The sequence below is a fragment of the Syngnathoides biaculeatus genome, chromosome 2 (genome assembly GCF_019802595.1).
Source record: "Syngnathoides biaculeatus isolate LvHL_M chromosome 2, ASM1980259v1, whole genome shotgun sequence".
NCBI lineage: Eukaryota > Metazoa > Chordata > Actinopteri > Syngnathiformes > Syngnathidae > Syngnathoides > Syngnathoides biaculeatus.
The window spans coordinates 26,731,394-26,750,970 of record NC_084641.1 but is presented as its reverse complement, the minus strand read 5'-3'; the positions used below and the strand labels follow the sequence as shown (position 1 = coordinate 26,750,970).

Here is a 19,577-nt window from a genome sequence, read left to right as displayed (position 1 = left end):
CAAGCACAAATAGTTTCATTATGAAAGACGTTGGAAAAAATGTTTTTCAACATTTTCTAAGATATTCCATCCATCCATTTTCAGTGCCGCTTATCCTCGCGAGGGTCACGGGAGAGTTGGAACCTATCTCAGCTGCAAACGGGCAGTAGGCGGGGCACACCCTGAACTGGTTGCCAGCCAATCGCAGGGAACGTAGAGACAGACAACAGTCGCACTCGCAAACACACCTTGGGGCAATTTAGAGTGTCAAATTAATGTTGCGTGTTTTGTGGATATGGGAGGAAACCGGAGTGCCCGGAGAAAAGCCACGCAGGAGAACATGCAAATTCCAAACAGGTGGGGCTGGGATTGAACCCAGGACCTCAGAACCGTGATGCCAATGCTTTCCAGCTGATCCACCGTGCCACCTTCTTAGAGACTGACCAACTAAGAATCCATCTACCTTTACATGAAAAATTTTGGTGCCTTATGGAGATAATGTTCGGCCTTCAGGGTCCAATGAATTGATAAGTGTGCATGAAAGCAGATGTATCAACATTTTGGTGCATCGGTAAAGCTTTCAGTGTAGGCTGGCAGGATAATCCAAGAAGAGCCTGGTCTCAACACGATGAAATGGAGAGATGAAGTCATGTTGTGCGAGGTGGGAAGGCCTCGTGCCCTTTGCCTCTGTCTGTAATGAGGGATGAGAGCGAGACAGACGGAACTTTGCAGACAGCGTAACGGGAAAGTTAACCTCATTTCGATGGACTGAAACAATCTCTCCACCTTCCCCTCGCACGTCTCCGCACTGCCAAGTTTACACATAGGAAAGCCTCGTCCACACTGACTGTGCCTGCTTGCATTATTTACAAAGCTTCTGGGTGGAAGCTTCACATGTTCCCCCCGCCCTCCCCCCACTCCACCACCAACCTCTACCCCTCCCCCTTTCCCTTTGTCTCAGCAAATCAACTTCAACACCTAAAACACAGCCTTGTTTTCTGACCGAATGAGTCCATACGCCTCATACCTTGTCATGAATACACCAAAATGAGGAAACTAAATATTGTACTGTTATTTGAGAATAACAGTGAATGAAAAAAGTGGTCCTCGAAAGACATACTTGCACATGCAAGTACTCAGTGAAAACCCCCAAAAAATTGTTGAAGTACTAAGAAAGTGGTGAGTAACTTGTGATTTGTTTTTTTTTTCCCATCAGCGCATGAATGTGGAACAGATAAAATGTGGAATGGATAAAATTCATGTCATTTCAACTGTAACTATTCAGGGAAATTCAGTCAGAAATGATCTTGAATTAATTGTCTTTGTTTACACTTGTGTATCAGCACAATAGGAAGAGGGCAACTTATGTTTGCATAAGATAAACGTATATTAGATAAGATGCCAGGGATATTATCCACCCATCCATTTTCTTCGCTGCTTATCCTCAGTGCTGGAGCCTAACCCAGCTGTCAACGGGCAGGAGGCGGGGTACACCCTGAACTGGTTGCCAGCCAAACAGCTGCACCCACAATCACATCGAGGGGCAATTTAGAGTGTCCAATTAATGTTGCAGTGGGAGGAAACCACGCAGGAACGGGGAGAACGTGCAAATGCCACACAGGCGAGTCTGGGATTGAACCCAGGACCTCAGAACTGTGAGGCCAACGCTTTACCGGCTGAGCCCACCGTGCCGCCCACAGGGATGCTGTGACTTCTCATTTCGAGTTACATGCTCTTGTTTGTGCCATTTTTTTTTCTTCACATTAATGAGTCACTTTGAAACTTTGCTACCATGGACGGACGGGTGCGGGGAGTTTGGTCATGTGACTGGCTGGCTCCATTTGTTCAGTGAAACGGAGTCAAACATTCCTCATGGTTACGATGACTTGGTGGAGCGGGAATCTGGCAGATTCTCTCAGGCAAACAAACAAATTGTTTACACAAACAATAATAGATAGCGAGAAAGAACTAATAGGAATGTAGCTTAATATAACAAATAAACAAGTAGTTTCTTTACAAGAATACTCAAGTGAAAGTAAAAATGATGTTGGATTAAAAATACTCCGGCAAACTCAATGTATCCAAAGAATTACTGTATTTTCTGGACGATAAGCCGCACCTGATTATAAGCATCACCCAGTACATTTTTTTAAGGAAAAAACATTTTGTACATCCATAAGTCGCATGTGGTCACATTGAAACATGAGATGTTTACAAAGATAGACAGTACACAGAGAGTTTTCAAAGTTTCAACAATATACCTTAGCTTTTCTTTCCAAATAGTCCCTGTGAAGCGGCAGTAGCATCAGCAATACGGTAGCAACACAGCACTAACAGGGCTGGGTAAAAAAAAAAACCTACCGGTAAAAGTCATTGAGACGCAGCAGTCACACAGCAGCAGCATGGTTCAGCCTATCTGCTTTTATTACCTCTGAAAGCTTTTTTTCATCTTTTTACATTGTTCCAGTTCTTCCCGCTACAATTTGCGGCGTCTCACCATCGATTCATTTATGCCAAGTTTACGTGCAGCAGCTCCGTTTCCTTCTTTATCAGCCAGCCCGATTGCTTTTTACTTGAAAGCTGCGTCATGTGCATTTCTTCTTCCATTTTCCACGATGAGGGTCTCTTCATGCTAATATTACTCACGCACAAAGCGCAAAGTTACATTAAACTTGCGTCTTCCTCGACACATATATTGCACCTGTCTCACTCTTACCTTTTCTGCTGGAGCGCCCCTAGCAGCCGTTAGAAAAAAATGTATAAATTAGCCGCAGGGTTGAAAGCGTGTGTCAAAAGTCACGGCTTATCGTCCGAAAATTACGATACTTAAGTCAAAGTAACTCGTTGCTACCCACCTCTAATAATAGTCTTTTTGGCTATAATTGCAATCGTACCTCACAAACCGCTAACGATGTAGTGCCTCAAATGGTCGAATAGCTGCAATCAGAGAGCCGGATTTAGGGGTTCAAAGAAGGAGCTTTCAACCCCAATCCTTCGGCATCAAATTACAGAACAGTGTTGTAAAATATTCATAACATATTACCAGGACGGACTCCTGCTTACTTGAGAGTGCTGAGCTAACACTTTGCCGTCAGATACTCAGAGACCGACCGCCTGGAAGATAAAGAAAAGGCCAACAGTTTCGGGGCTGAAAACACGAAGTGAATTACACTAGACAAATAAAGTCCCTCATGAATAAGGCAAACAGCTAAACAAGGACTACACAAATTAAGCTAGTTGTAACATATCTGATTGCCTTCATATGTGAACATAGAAAATTAATGAAGCAGTTCAAACAAACCACCAAAACTAGCTGAAAAAACAAAAACACAGTATGGATGCAAGATTCTATGGTATTATAGCTGTTTGTTAACAACCACGTATGTCACACTAGTGCAGTTCTGTTCCGGTCTTCAAGAGCAGTAAATGTAGTCCACATAAAATGTGTGCTTTTTTTTTTTTTTTTTTTTTAAAAAGATTGTGATTAAAGATTCAATCCTTGTGTTTTAAAATGTGACAGTAGTTTTACAGCTATGATTTTAAGTGCATCAGATGAACTTGGTTCAGGAAAAAAGTTGAAATTGACAGAAGCTAAATGAGTGTCGGGATCATCACATTAAGAAGTCAGACTCTATATGGTCGTAATGTAGGATCAGGCAACAATAATAAATATCATATAGCTTCAAGGTGACTGCTCAGCACGTCAAACTTGCTGAAAGATGCAGACTCTTACTTTTCAAATCATTAGATGGAAGTGGAGAGCAGTGAGACCCCTTCGCCGCCCAGAGGAGTCTAATTATGGTTTTACGCCGCTTTTCGCTGAAATGATAGCGAAAAGAGGCGGATCGCGCTGGCTGAGCCGTGCCATGTGAGAGCGCAACCTTAAGTTTGTTTAATTGGTATCGTTTTGGTGGGCGCAAAAGATTCCAGGCAATTGCAGCAGAGTGGTTCCTGTCGGTTCTTGCTGACTTTTACAGTTTGATAATCTATTTTTTGAATTATCCATCCCTCCATTTTCGTTGTCACTTATCCTTATGAGGGTCGTGGCCTTGCATGCATTCTACATATACATTCTGGTCTGCATTCATCATCGGGTCCTGCCATCTTGACTATTTATCAGGTATGGTCAACTCAACCAGAATAAAGGGCAAAGCAATTCTAACAACATTCCAAAACAATGCCCCACAACAAACCAAACTAAATTCAAAATCATTAACCTGCTGAATCAATACATCTCTGTCAATGACAATCAAAACTGAGCATCATTACTCATTTCAACCAGATCAAAATTGTCATCTACTATAAAGCAGGACAGCATTGGTTTGCACAAACAATCATAGCATGTAGCAACTGTGGTCAGACATAAAATGATGCCAGTTGTGCGGTGTTATGACCCATTTGGGCACAACTTGCTTATTTTGTTGCTACTCGCTAGTTCATTGGTCTCATTTGCATGCGTACGCTGTCTGGAATTCAGCTGGCATCTTGGCTTTCCTGCCATTTCCTGTCATCATCTCATAACTTCGATGTCTTGGGCTTATAACCGCACACGTCTTCACTTTTATGAGAACTACTGGCACTGATCTGTTGTCGAATATGTGGATAATTCCTGAACTCTGTAGTGCACGGTTTGGCAAAAACTCCCATCAAATCTATTGTTCCAAAGAACACTCTGTGATGTGTAGCTAGTGCTCACAGTGCAGCCCGGTGACCTTTTAAAAGGATAAAAGTCAAGCTAGTTTTTTTTCCCCACTATCGGCATTGTAATTGGAACACGTAGCAAACTTTTTTTTCCCCTACAACGCTGGCCAGTTACAGTAAGTTTGTGAAACTTTATCACAATCCTGACAATAAACCAGCCGTAGTAGCCTGACCAGCTGCGGGTCTGTCTGATATATTAAATCAACCCTTGTTGGAATAGTTGCAACAGAACCATGATGCAAGTCCTTTGTTATGATCCTTGTCTTGAATGTAAAAGTGAGAGTTTATCCTGTTTTAAGGCACCCTGAGTAAATAACACCACTCATAAACTGATAGGTTTTTATGAATCAGTACAAGAGCACCTTTATCATATATCAAGTGGACAACAAAATGGATTAATTGTTGCAAGAATATGTATGCTTTGTTGAATCACCGTCCCTCCATCCATCCATCTTCTACCGCTTATCCAACGTCTGGTAGTCGGTCGAGTAACTTTGGCAGTGACGCCGAGACTTCCCTCTGCCCAAGCACTTATCCAGCTCTTCCGGGGAGTTCCCGAGGCGTGCCCAGGCCAGTCGAAATAAAGTCTCTCCAGCATTTTAAGTTTTCTTCTCATTTGACTCAATGGACCTTTCCGACTGGCGATCTGGAGCTCTGCCCCCCTTAGCTACAGTTGCCATGCCCCACAATCTTCCAAAATAATGACTGAACATAAAAGGTTTGAAATGGATCCTCTATCGCGTATTCCAGATAATATTGCGGTATGTTTTTTGCCAAATGCGTCAGACTTGTCCAAGACAGTTCTACAGAGAGGTCTCAACTATTTTAAGCAAGAATATGTACACAGAATTAAGATTTTGGATGGAGCAGGACGCAATGTCAGAGTTGCAGCGAAACGTTGGCGATCGATGCAAAAAAGTTGAACGCCTCACAAACTTCATATTAAAATCCAACAGGATAAAATAGTGGAATCATACTGTGCATGTAAAGCAGGGTGAGTACTTTTAACTTGGAAAGATCATGAGTAATATCATTGGAGTCTTTATAAGTGAGTGGGTGTATTCATTTGACTTGGCTCGTAATGGCACCCAGTGCTCGGTCTTAAAAGTTTGATGTGATACAAATAGGCAAATAGACATTTCTCTTGCGTGGCATGGCACATTTACGTATCACGAACCCGACTAGTCGGCATAAAACATAACACACTTCGTTCAGCAGGTCAGTGATACGCTGACAAAGTGAAAGTTGTTCTCATGCAATGTATGAAGCACTGATAATAATTCAATCAAACTCAGAGAAGATACTTCTCCCCTCCCTCGCCTTCGAACATACAGCCTTGCGTTTGTTGATATTGTCCACATTTAGTTGTACGTGCGCTCTTCCGTGAGCCTTAATCCATCGTAGACACTTCGTCAACTGTGTTTTAGGCTTTGGAAAATGAATCAAGCGGGCCCCTTGTGACCTAGCAGGATATCTTTCATCAGAATTGCACGTTCCCCAAGCGCATCTGAGGACCATTTTCTTCGTAACATTAACTTTTCCAAGCGCACGCTACTGACAACCAGTCGTGTTCGTGGGACAATATGGCGGCAGGGGCGTGTCAAGACAATGCGGCTATCTGTTTGGCTATTATTGTACGAGTGATTGACAGTTCCGAAAGGTCCATTTTGGTGGGTTTCAGCAATCCTACAGCGATGCCACGTTTTCTCCAATTTGTACCTTTCCTGACTAATAAGTGATGAGGTACTTTGGAAGCTCTCTGTAGATATTTTAGGAAAATGCTACCAGAACGAATTACCTTCACTTGGGTTAATTCAGAGTCACTTTGAATGATGACTGGTGTGTACTGACTACTCATCGCTGGCGCCAGAGCGCATCTAATGGATGGGCATTCGGTCGGGCCAGTAGGCCACGTTATAACGCTCAAAATACACACACATTAAAGGAAAATTTGACTGTAAAGACAAATGCTTAAAATATTACAACTGACCTCTATTTTTAAGATTTTCTTTCAAGTTGTAAAAAAACTGTTTTCGGGTGTGCAAAGCATTCTGGGATTATTGACATGTCGTAGTTGCTGTTTGCCACCGTGGATTTCTGCCCACTCTTATAGTCGCTAAATGTTGAAACTTTTATTGCACGGTGGTATTGTATTCTGCAGAGAAAGAAAGATGGCACAGACCGAGCGACAGGTTACAAGCTCAATACAGAACAGAAGCCTTCCCCTCATGTTGAAAATGCATTGCCGGGTTTCAATCGGGCCGCCCCTCCACTCAACTCAAATAAATACTGCACTATATAAAACCTCAGATATTACTTTACATCAATACTTAAATATATTCAAAGTCTATAATGTGCCTGTGGATGAAAAAGCTCGTTCACCCAGTGCACGTCGAAATGACTGGTGTCAGCCAAACTAACACGCTTCCTTTTATTCTCGCCCAAGTCCTCTTCTGCCCTTACTATTCATTTCTCTTTTTTTTTTTTTGCTTTAATAAATGAGATAAAGTATTCAGTGTGCAGTGTTCGCCACTAAGTGCACAACGTTCACCACAGTATCCTCTCAGATCTCTGCATGTTCAATTTGCGATGTTGCCGTCCGTACAAAGAACGGCTCGCAAGCCGATTGATGTACACCCGCCAATCACGGCCCATAACTAATCGGTGAAATGTGACACCGCCTTTGATGATGACAGCGACAGTATGTCGGAGCACGTGTTTATTTTACCTGATGACTCCAGTGAACACAGTCAGCAGCCAAATGAAAGGAGCTCTTTATGCTACAGCATGCTCTCTTTGTCAGTCAGCTTTGTCAAGCGGCAGTCAAGACACCACCCAGAAATGACAAAAACGAGCTTCGTCACGCCAGTCATCTTCACTCTCATCTCCGTTTTCATTGCTGGTCCGTTCATCTTTCTCTCTCCTCGTGTCTTTGATCACACGGGCTCAAGCTGAAAAGGCTGAACAGGGGTCATCGCTGCCGTGGCTGCTAACTGTAGCTAATGCTAAGAACGCGGGCGAATCTGGGGGCCAATGTTGAAATGTGTCACAGAAATATATAAATCTGAAAATGCCTTTCAAAAGTGGTGGACCAAATACCGCAATGTGTCGAGTACTTTTAATACAAAAAAAAAAAAAATGCTTGTGGAATTTTCTCTGTTTCTGGGATTTTTTTTATTTAGTTTATCCACTGCTTTTCCTCCCACTTTGATTGAGATTGATACTGCATCTGTAATTAAGTGTGTACGCCTTTAACGCTTGAGTTGTGGCTGAGAGTAGTTTGAATCTACTGCAAGATTATGTCACATCCTAAAATGTGAAGTTGGACATTAAGCTCCTAAGTGCCTTTTTTAATTAATGCCTCATGTCTTTTTTACACTTAAACGGATGGTAAGAAGAAAAAATGATGCGATTAAACTGAAATTTTCTTGCCTCACTGAAAATATTTCTAGACAGGAAAATTGCGGCACAATGTAGATTTAAGAACTAAGACAGATGGTTTAAAAAAAGGAAATTATTGGTCATATATTTTAGGTGATATATGGCTTATTTTTTTCTCATCTAGTCAGAAGTGGGTTTTCACGAGGCAAAATTAAAATTTATCCAAATACTCACTTATCCCTCCATCCATTTTCTTAGCTGCTTATCCTCACAAGGGTTGTGGGAGTGCTGGAGCCTATCCCAGCTGTCAACGGGCAGGAGGCAGGGGACACCTTGAACTGGTTGCCAGCCAATCACAGGGCACATGCAGACAGACAACTGCACTCACAATCACACCTAGGGGAAATTTAGAGTGTCCAATTATTGTTGCGAGTTTTTGGGATGTGGGAGGAAACCGGAGTGCCTGGAGAAAAGCCACGCAGGCACGGGAAGAACATGCAAATTCCACACAGGTGGGGCCGGGTTTGAACCCTGGACCTCAGAACTGTGAGGCCAATTCTTTACAGCTGCCCCACTGTACCACCCAGCCTTAATCTTATGTTACTTCCCATCATTTCTGGACTATAAACCGCACTTGATTATAACCCTACCCAGTACATTTTTAAAGGAAAAAACATTTTGTACACACATAAGCTGCACCTGTCTATAAGCCGCATGTGCCCACATTGAAACACGAGATATTGACAAAGAAGTTCGGGCCACCTGCTTTTACCACCTCTGAAATATTTTTTCATCTTTTTAGATTTTAAGCGTTATATTACATGTATTCGCGGTCATTGGGTAAATTAAATTAAACACCTTTAGAAGGGGCGATTTTGCTATCTGTGAGAGACTGCCAATGTTTTACTCTCCTTTCACCCGCTTTTGGCTCACGTAACGTCCATCCATAGGCCAACAGAACAAACATTGCGTGGCCTTATATTTCATGAAGTATTTCACGTCTGTTGTCTGAAAAGACGATTGTCAAAGGGCTGAATGAATTTTGTTCGCTGCTGTGAAGTTGCCAAATGCTGTGCTAAGTCCGAAAGCTTTCAGGTGACTGATGATCACATGCTTGATACGGATCTTTGACACAAAGTGACGTGCTTCTATCAGAATCAGAATCACAAACAGCTTTATTGGCCAATTATGCAAACAACGCACAAGAAATTTGGAGCCGCCATAATATGACATACGTTGATTACTAAAAACAGTAGGCAGATAGTCAATTGACAGGGAACATGTTTTGTTTTTTGTTTTTTAAACTCAGAGTGGTGCAAAGTCGATGCAGAGTCTTTGGAGCAGTTATAATGCCCATTAGAGCGATAGTCCAGTGCAATTACCATTGTGCAAAGGGTTTAAGAATTCAAGGAGTGTACGCAGCTTAAAGTGACTCGTTGTGCGATAGTCTATATCATACTAATTGGCCCACCGGGATGTGACAAACTCGAGGCAGAAAATTGGCAGCATGTTGCAGTGGAATTTTAGATTACCCGTTTCTTCTTATTTTTCTTTCGGCTTGTCCCGTTAGGGGTCGCATCAGGGTGTCATCGTTTTCAATCTAAGTGTATCTCGTGCATCTTCCTCTCTAACACGCACAGTCCTCATGTCGTCCCTCACGACATCCATCGACATTTTCTTTGGTCTTCCTCTCGCTCTTTTGCCTGGCAGCTCCATCCTCAGCACCCTTCTACCAACATACTCACTCTCTCACATCTGGACATGTCCAAACCATCGAAGTGTGCTCTCTCGAACCTTGTCTCCAAAAGATCCAACTGTGGCTGTCCCTCTAATGAGCTCATTTCTAATCCTATCCGACCTGCTCCCTCAGTGCGAGAACCTCAACATCTTCATTTCTGCCAAATCCAGTTCTGCTTCCTGTTGTTTCTTCAGTGCCACCGTCTGTAATCCGTACATCATGGCCGGCCTTACCATTGTTTTAAAAACAAAATGACTTAATTGCAAGAGAAGAAATTGCTGGAATGCCTGCTGGCTTCGATATGCATTGATTGGGAGCATCTACCCTTCTGGAAGCAGCTGAAAGAGCTGGTGGCCAGGATGTGGCGGGTCCAATAGGGTCCTGCCCGCTCTTGTCCCGGTTCGAGTGGCACGCAAGTTCTCAAGGGTGGCCCGGGTGGTGCCGACAATCCGTGTAGTCTGAGTTTGTCCTTTTTTTTTTTTTTTTTTTTTTTTGTGGCAGCCACAAACCAGTTTTTTTCTTCACAGGAAAAGGTGCTTCGTGATCACTGTATCCCTCATAGGAGCCAAACCCTTCACACGCGGTAAAATATGAGCTTCGTTCTTAATAATCATCACCACAGTCGACCAACTGAAGCAGAAGTCTTTCCCATATTCGTCTGTGTTACTGCTTTCTCCGATCTTTTTATGATGTTAAGCTTTGTTTCCATGGTAATTTGTTTTTCTTTTGCCTTGACCAGCACTGCTTAAAAAAAAAAAAAAAAAAAGCAGCTTTCTTCTTTTGGGCCAAAATGTGTAAAACGTGGACGAAAAAGGCAAATATAATGCAGCCACACAAACACAGATAAGCAAGATGCATTAACTCACCAGGGACAAAATGGCGGACGAGACACCGGCGCTCTAAAGTTACTTGTAATGCTTTAAATGTATCATTCATTACGACACACAAGATCAGCACAACTGTTAAATTATCCCAAAAAAAAGTTTCGTAACTTGCCAAAGCTAATTTTTCCCCTCGGCACACCAAGGCAGGGTCAGATTACTCGGCAGATCAGACAAAAAGATTTCCGATGTGGCACGCATGGGAATAGAGAATAGTGGCAGCTTTCAAATTCTAGGCTCTAACTCTAAACAGTATTGAATTTTTTGGGGGGAGGAATGGCTATTTGACTTTCTGAATCAAATGGGAGATTATTGATTTTGAAAGCCAAATTTTTCAGAGAGCGCTTCTATTAATCCTCATTATTTGCGAAGTATAGCTAATGCATGTTTACATTTCTGCAAAAAATACCTCTTTTTTTTTTTTTTTTTTTTAAATACCAACCGTTAGCCTTCCAACTGTCGTGTAACTCGGCATGGATCTATTCGATACTTTGTGAAAAGGTTTGTGCACTCCATGTCTCAAAGCCATGAGAGAATGTCAGCAATAAATGGGATTTAAACGGCTGAGCTACAGTCTGTAGGGAGTAAGACAATGTTGAAGATGGTCAAAAAGCAGCAATGCGATGCCCACTGTGGAAACGACTGACCTTGAAGAGACGTAGTATGTTGGCCACCATGATTGACACGGAGCTCGCGGATGCGCCGATCACGCCGACCACTCGCTCTGGCTTTGTGATGATGGGCGGCCCCCCGCTGAGGCACTTGACATCCGTTGAGTCCTTCTCAATCAGCGCCTGTACAAACGTCAACGACTGCTCCAGAGCGTGAGTGTCTCGGGAGCAAGTGTCCAGAATGCGAGCGCCCAAAGTGATGTTGGGCAGCAGCTCATTGTCATTATTGATGCGGTCCAAAGCGAACAACATGGCCTCCAACCTGTGGATCCCCTTCTCCTTCTTTAGCTCACCACATGCTTTCCCCTCATTTCCCCTTGCATGCACCGGGAAAAGCCCACCCAAAGATATGTCCCCGTCAATGCGAATTGAGTTGAGGTGCGTGTGGCCGGGCATTCTGGGTTTGGCTGCCCAGGAGATGGACAAACAACAACCAACCAGCAACAGCCAAAAGCAACAGCCCAAGCCCCCTCGCAGGCTCATTTTGAAGGACTAATTCTGCATCCAATAATACCCCTTTGACTTAAAAGAGGTGAGTTGTTCAAAGTCTTAAAGGATAGCCACAGTATTCTTCAGACAACAGTCATCTTCAAGCATCTCTTCTCTCAGCTTCCAGTTCGGACACAACTTCACCAACTATCCCAGGTCACTCTTTTTGACCCTTACTCTTTTCCTTCCTCGCTCTCTCAGCGTTCCTGCAGTGGAATGCAGTTGCTGCGTTCGCGACCCCAACAGTGCGGAAGGAACTGAGAATGAAACTGCAAAGAGCTTTCTTAGACGGCTTGAACAAAAACAAAGGGAGTATGTGAGCCTTTGTTCTTTGTCTGTGCTTGTAGGGAAATCACTTTGGCTTTTGGCTTTTTCTCTGTCCTTCAATGTGGGTAGACGTTCACAAGAGGGTCCGGTGGACTGCAGAGAGCGTGCCTGTAGAGTAAGAGAAAAAGTCCATTAGCAAAATCCATGATAAAGGGAAATTGAAGAATTTTATGCAGGGGTGCTTCTTAGCATTAATCCTTCACACAATTCATGTCGAAATATTTCGTATGCAAACCACCTGAAAATCTTCCCCATTTCAAAAAAGCTGTACCTGTCGGCCAGGTAAAACAAGGCCCTGCCCTTCATCTTTCGATTCTCATTTAAAGGTGTGTGACATCGTTGATGTTTAGATCAGCCCAGGAGAGCCGGTGAGGAAAAAGCGGTTCAGAAAATGGATGAGTAGATGGATGTTGCAACAATTGTAATGATGTCGCCAGCCAGACTAAGCGAAAGATTTCACTTAACACTTGTTTACAGTCCACGTATCTTGGAAAATGCACTCAACAAAAAAAATAATATTTTCTTTTGTTTCATATAAACAAATTTAATGCAGCAGTTGTTTTCACTCCAACCTGAAAGAGCAATGATCAAGTCCAGTCCCTGGTGACCCTGAACAATATCAGAGATGTCTAAAACGGACATTCTTTTCCTTTCGGCTTGTCCCGTTAGGGGTCGCCACAGCGTGTCATCTTAGATGAACGCATATTTGTTTTGCACAGTTTTACGCCGGATGCCCTTCCTGACGCAACCCCTCTGGATTTAGCCGGGGAGAGAAGATACAGCACACCTGGCATTCCCAGGCGGTCTCCAATCCAAGTACTAACCAGGGTCAAACCCGTTTAGCTTCCGAGATCTGACGAGATCGGGCGTTCTCATGGTAGCATGGCCGTAACCAAAACTGATACTAGAATATTCCTTAAATTATGATGCTACTACTCTTTCCACCCTGATTCTCAAAGGGTCTCTTCTGCTCCCCAAGACATCAGTGTGTACACTTCCTGCCGGGTAAAAAACCAATCCAGTTGTTTATCTGTGCAGGACAGTCCTTGAGTCTTTTTTTTTTTTCTTCATCTTTTGAGTATCTGTGAGACTCTTATCCTGTAATTCATGCTCCTGCAAAATGTAGACACAGCCTCCTACTCTGGTATAAGTTTCAATAACATATAGACAATGAATTCTTTGGAGATCAGATGCCCCTGCAGCTGTCACAGCTTTTTCCCAAATTTCAATAGGAAAGGAGGCGCAGTGAGGATGCTCCTTCAAAACGTTTGTTTTCTCCCATCTGAAGCACATGTAGAAGCATTTTATGAACAAGGTTTTGAAAGATTTCCAGGCATATGAGACAGCTCTTCCATCTCCTCATCACTTTTTCCCCTCTTTTTACGTCAACATCGACGCATCAAGATGCCCTATACACTCACACAGTTTCCATCCTGCTGCGAATGAAAAGGAGATATTTATACAATCTGAACAGATCCTCCCTCTAAAATGCAGCATCCATAATGGATGAGGGCTGAGAACTCGCTGGAAAACACCTTGTTCTGAGGAAAAGCCTCATTCCGATGGTGGGGGCGAGGGTGCTTGCCTGGGAATTCACTCTTCGGAAATGAATTCAAAGGAAGAAATTAAGCGATTAACCACCTCGCACGATCAAATAGAACGTTTGTGCAACGGTGCCAGAGGTGCACCTGCCTGGTGGCCACAGTTAAAAGGTATCTTTACAAAGACCCTTATAATTAAATGTCAGAATAAAAGACTCCCCATGGTGCTCATATTTTAAGGAGAGAGTGGTTCAAAATACATGCTTGTCTTTTAAATTTTGATTCCTCCATTTGAGTCACGTTGGAAAAAAAAAAAATGGGTAATCACATTACTCTGAAAACGAATAGAAAATCTGCAGGTGATGAACACGTATTAAACTGATTTCAGCACACTGATAATGTTGTGAATGTGAAACTAAATAATGTGTCCGAGCATCTTCGCGATGAGGTCTTTGCCGCCGCTGCGTTGCTGTCCTCACTTGGTGAAACTCGACATGCACGCTGGCAGTTTCAGCGGTTGATTGGTCAAGAGTCCCAGGTGGGGTGGACGGAGGAGTGTATGTGCGGATAAACATCAGCTGCCTGCAGAGTCGAGGAGTTGTGTACCGAATCCAAGGAGGCACAGCAACGCCAGCATGCAACCTCACTCACCTGCCTCCGCGTATGTGCTGCTTTTAAAGCAACGCAGCATTATGACACAAATTTATTTTTGCACGTGTCCGCTTGTTTGCATCGGTTGTTTCCTTCGGGATTGCCTTTGGAGTTGGATTTAAGACAGTAAAATTGGGAACCACTTCATATTTTAAAAATAAGGTGGGGGGGCGGGCATTTTAGCAAAGAAAAAGGCTTCTGAAAGTGAGGAAAGCATAAATGTCTGCTCTTCCAAATGATGAAAGTTTAATGCAAGGGATTCTACATGCCAGACAGCTGCGAGGAAACTGTGCAGAACAATTAGCTACTGTGACATGACATTCTTGTTTTGTTTTGATTTTCGAGTCAAAAGTGATTCCCTCTTTGTCATATCGCAGAAGGAAAAAAAAATGTACTCTCCCACCGTGGAAGCGAAACGAGAAACGTGGGAATGTTTCACTCACTAACATTTGAAAAGGTAAAAAGAAAAGTTGACTAATTGTTCAATTTTCCAGATGCAAATGAACATTCGCATAACGCGTTTTAACAAGGTCAGGAGTGTAGCCACGCTGACCGCATTCTAAACGCGGCACTTTTCTCATCATGTTTTTATCGTTTAATGGTACCATTCAAGATAATTATTTCATCATCATCTTTTCTTTCGGCTTGTCCCTTTAGGGGTCACCACAGCGTGTCATCTGTTTCCATTTAAGACCATCTCCTGCATCCTCCTCTCTAACACCCACTGTCCTCATGTGTCTCACCTCTTTCCGGAAGGCAACAACATTCTTCCTTTCCTGTTTCCTTCACCCACATGTCCATTGAAATCTCCACCAATCCCAACCCTGCACCTAAACTTCTAGCCTAACTCCCTTTCCACTTGCTCTCTTGGATGCACAATATATCAACCGTTCTCTTAATCATCACGTCAACTAACTCCTGAGCTTTTCCTGTCATAGTCCCAACATTCAAAGTCCCTACATACAGCTGTAGGGTTTGTGCATTCCTCTTCTTCATCCAGAAAGGAGATCCCTCAGAGAGAAGCTGGTGGTTCCATCTGACAAAGATGTGCAAACCAAACTCGGATCCATAATCCCACAATTTGAGATTACGTCTTCAAATTGTCTGCTTTCAAATGAACACTTGATTGGTGGTCTGTTCAGAACGTGTGGAAAGCTCAGATCTATCCCATAATACAGCTCTCAAGCGCAGCCGTTGTTTCATTTACCACCTACGTACTGCAGGATGTAGTATTTCTTCGCTTTCTTTATCCTTGACAGTCCCTTTTTAAAACGACATGACTTTGAAAATTACTGACATCAAACTGACATTTGTTTTGAAACAACAGAGGCATCAAGATGAAGGAGAAGAATGACACATCAACACTAACAAGTGGGCCACTCATGGCATTAAATAGGGCAACACAGCGCTGTGGATAAATCACACAGACATTTATCATCTCGCATTATGATCTTTGTTTCACACGTCGATCAAAAATACGTTCAAATCAATATGACTCAGAGCCGAGATGATTCAGTCAGCGAACGAGTAAGAATCAATGTGGTCCAAAGAAAAAAAAATGCAGCGGGGATAAAAATGCATCCCAAAACTGATTGAACTCTTTAATGCCCAAGTGTGATCCCTATATAAACATTCTAAAATAGATATTGTAATGAAATATATACAGAACATTATTAATTTCAATGTCTATACGAAAAAATAAATATGAGCGGAGAGCGCGTCATGCATGTGCAAAGTTGCGGAAGTCTCATTCGACATCCAAGTGGTGGCCATATTGGCTGCATCTTCTGTCCGTGATGTCACACTCGGACATTCGCCATTGAAAACACGCTGTGCAACCTACAATAGGAAACGAACACGCCCCTTCTGACACAGAAGCTCTTTTCAAAGAAGAAAACGTCTCACAACCGAGTGAAGTGAACGGGGCAATATTACCCAATCGTTTCGAGCCATATTTAGATTATATGCGGATCACGGCCAAAACACCTCCCCGCTGATCCACTTCCGCGCGCCGGGGATAAAAAATAAAAAAAAAAAAAACGCCGCCCGTGAGCGACGACGACGCCTCAGCCAAACCGCCGCGTGGTGGTGATAAAAAAAAACCCCGAGGCCAAACTGGCTCCGTGTCTGATCCACTTCCGCGGCGGAGACGAGCCACCCCGGCCGAAGCCATGTTGACAAGGCCTAGCCGGCCGCCGGCTTTGTTGGCAAGCCCGGTGGCGATCCACCGTCGTTGAACGGCTGCTGCACGGAAGTGTTCCCATGCGTACATCGACACATTTAGCACCCCTGATTTACAGATTACGCCCCCCCAACTATTGTTTTTTTGTTTTGTTTTTTTTTAGTAGCTATATACATGATTATATACATTTGGAACCCATGAAGCTCTTGTTCTTTGCACCTGTGCAATCCATTTTTCACGACAAACCGGATCTTTTGGAAAAGTACGAAGAGCGAATCAATCCTCCCGAGTGTCCGAGCAATGTCTAGCAATACAACAAGCCGGCATTTGGCTAACACGAAGGAGTACCGAGCTACCTTCCAGCGGGTAAGTAGAAAGTATAAAGAGATAAGACTGCTTGAGTGCGCTACTGCCCTGTACGTCAGTTCCTGCTTCTTCTCGAAAACAAATCCCTCAAGAGGATTTTCATGGCGGGAGTTACAAAAAGCCATATGTCAAAATCGTGTTTTGTGGTGAAAAATCCATACCGGCTGCCTTTTTTTCCCATTAATAACGTACTAAAAATCATGCATTTCATGACAGCTGACCTTTAAGGTAATATTTTTCATTACATGCATTGTAACACTACTCAAGTCTCAATAAATGACGCTAGACGCATCCCCTAACTTTCCACACCTCCATTACCTGATCTTGTCTCAGGGACACTGTCCATTAGCTCACTCCACCGGAGCCAGCGATACGACGACGACTCTTATTCACTCATTAATATTTTCTTCATGCAAAATGCAGATTCCATTAACAAACAGGCGCTGTTGCAGCCTGGGGCCTACTGGATGGTGGTCTCGTTTAATTTGGAAAATGCAGAATGGGACACAGCTACGTTTATTGGAAAAAGAAATCATTCCAAGGAGCAAAGTGTCGGCCACATGCTGAGGTGCAGAGGTTCATCGTTTCTTACACAGATTATGTAAGACAGTACGCCATTTTAAACCATGTCTCCACCTCGCTTGCACGTATGTAAGATCTGACTTATTCACGAGAAAAATCAAAAGTCACTCCCAACATACATATATGCACAATTAATGCAACAAAGATTTTGTGTGGTGGGCAGCCATGCCTTGTCCTGCTCAATTTCGTATTCATGAAAGTATATATTTCAAGATGGAAATATTATAACAATGCAGTGTGTGTAGCACGCAAAAAAAAAAAAAAAAAACATCTCAAGTCACTGACATGCCAAGCGCAGAAGCCGAGATGTCGGAAATGTCATTCATGAATGAATGAATGAACTATCGTGAGTCGCTGTGATGTTCACCATTTTTAATCAGACGGCTACAATCGCACAGCACCTCATATGTTCAAAAACAATAGATGAAAGAGACAGTAACGTGCATTATTGATATATCCATTTAATATGTGCAACCATCATTATCGTCAGGTGGCATCTCCCCTCCTCAGTCCGTTTGACCTGCTCATATAAGCTGCTGATCAGCAATCAGACAGCTAATTTTTCATTTGATGGCAAGAACAAGACCTGCTGAGTCCAAACAAACAACCAAAGCAGCCACCTTGTGAGGCCCTGGCAGAAGCAACCTGCTCTCTTTCGGGTTGTAACATCGAGTAATACCTCGCTAACAGCACAGAGCGCACTGCAGAGTGTGCACGGGCGATAGTTTTGTCACACAAAGCAATTGCTCCAACAGCGCCTCCCCCAGCGGCGACAATAGGAGGGCATTTGTCAGGAATCACATATTTCAAATCACACTCGACATTTCTAAGTATAGCCGGGGTTTAACTGCACTCCTGGAAGCAGGCGCGATGAATACTGCATCCCTCTGATTCCCGCCACCCTGTCAAAGAGGGTTTCACTGTAGAGGCACGCTTGAATGGATAAAGTGGAATTCCTATCATGAGAGCACCGCCATTCACTTCCTGTCTACATTCCTCTACGCCGGCATGGAGGGGAGCAGACTGCTCACCTTGGGAACAGGTACGCTTCAATAGAAAATAGAAGACATGAGCCTGGATTGTGCTTTGCGAGATAGCTGGAATGACTTTCACTGGCTGAACGTGTAAAAGGAGTGAGAAATACTCGTGGGGAATCGGTCATGTGGAGAACTGTCACTCTGGAAACATTGTAAACATTCTCTTTGGGGATAAGTCAGGTCCACCAAGACCTGCTGAAAACAAGCAAACTGAGTTCTGCATAGCTGCAATCCCGTCATCGGCCCAACACCTCCTTTGCCCTGGCACGGTGGGTGATGGATGCTTTCGATGCCGCCTTATGTGGGGTGGATGTGATTTCCGAGCCAAATTTGGCTCACCAATTGTTGCTTTTGACAGCCAGAACCGGCAACTTGTGGTGCGGTGCTAACGGGAAAAAAATGAGCTTACAATAGAGACTGATTGACACGGTTGGCCAACCAAGCGTCATATACAGCACTGCACAGTATTTTTACTGCAAAAGCATTGTATTATATAGTCTTCAAATATGAATGTCAAATAATGTTCACAGTATGCTGGCTGGTAAAGGCTCCGTCACATCAAGATGTTCTGGTCAACGTTCTCTGAACATTTCAATCGTTCTATTTTTCAGCATTCTCAAATGAGGATGATACATCTGGCGTGTGATTAACGTGTGTCTAACGCATGACTAACGTGTGTCTAACGCACGAGAAGCGTGTAACAGCAACCAAATAAGATACCCCTAAAAACCATTAGCGTGTGCTAAGGTGTCACTGGCGCTCGACGAGCGATTTGTCAACGTTAGACGACCATGTTGAGCATGTGACTAACGGGTGAATAAAAACAGAATAGGGTTTTGCTGGCGTGTAATTTTTACAGTGGAACGGGAATGAAAACGTTGGAAATTTTATACTCACTTCAGTTGTTCTCGTGAGTTTGAACAGTGAGCATCATGCCGCCTAGACGAAAAAAAGGTGGGGTGCGGACTTCAGCAACTAGCGCTGCAAGTAAGAATGCAAAGCCTCTTTCACTAGCAATGTCTTTGGAGGAAAAAGAACACCAGGAGGAAGA

At 43.3% G+C, this 19,577-nt stretch overlaps 1 protein-coding gene and 1 pseudogene across 6 annotated transcripts in view; both read right to left on the bottom strand.

The window, feature by feature from the left end:
• The window catches only part of grm4 (glutamate receptor, metabotropic 4), a 174,506-nt gene that overhangs the window by 106,249 nt on the left and 48,680 nt on the right, over positions 1-19,577 (bottom strand). For 3 of the 6 annotated variants that reach the window (XM_061844055.1, XM_061844037.1, XM_061844047.1), the window contains exon 2: positions 11,328-12,275. In XM_061844055.1, the coding sequence (XP_061700039.1) occupies positions 11,328-11,834 (507 nt within the window). In that variant the 5' untranslated portion in view covers positions 11,835-12,275. The other 3 variants (XM_061844076.1, XM_061844066.1, XM_061844079.1) reach the window with 3 other exon arrangements.
• On the bottom strand, positions 12,941-13,061 carry LOC133497339 (5S ribosomal RNA; annotated as a pseudogene).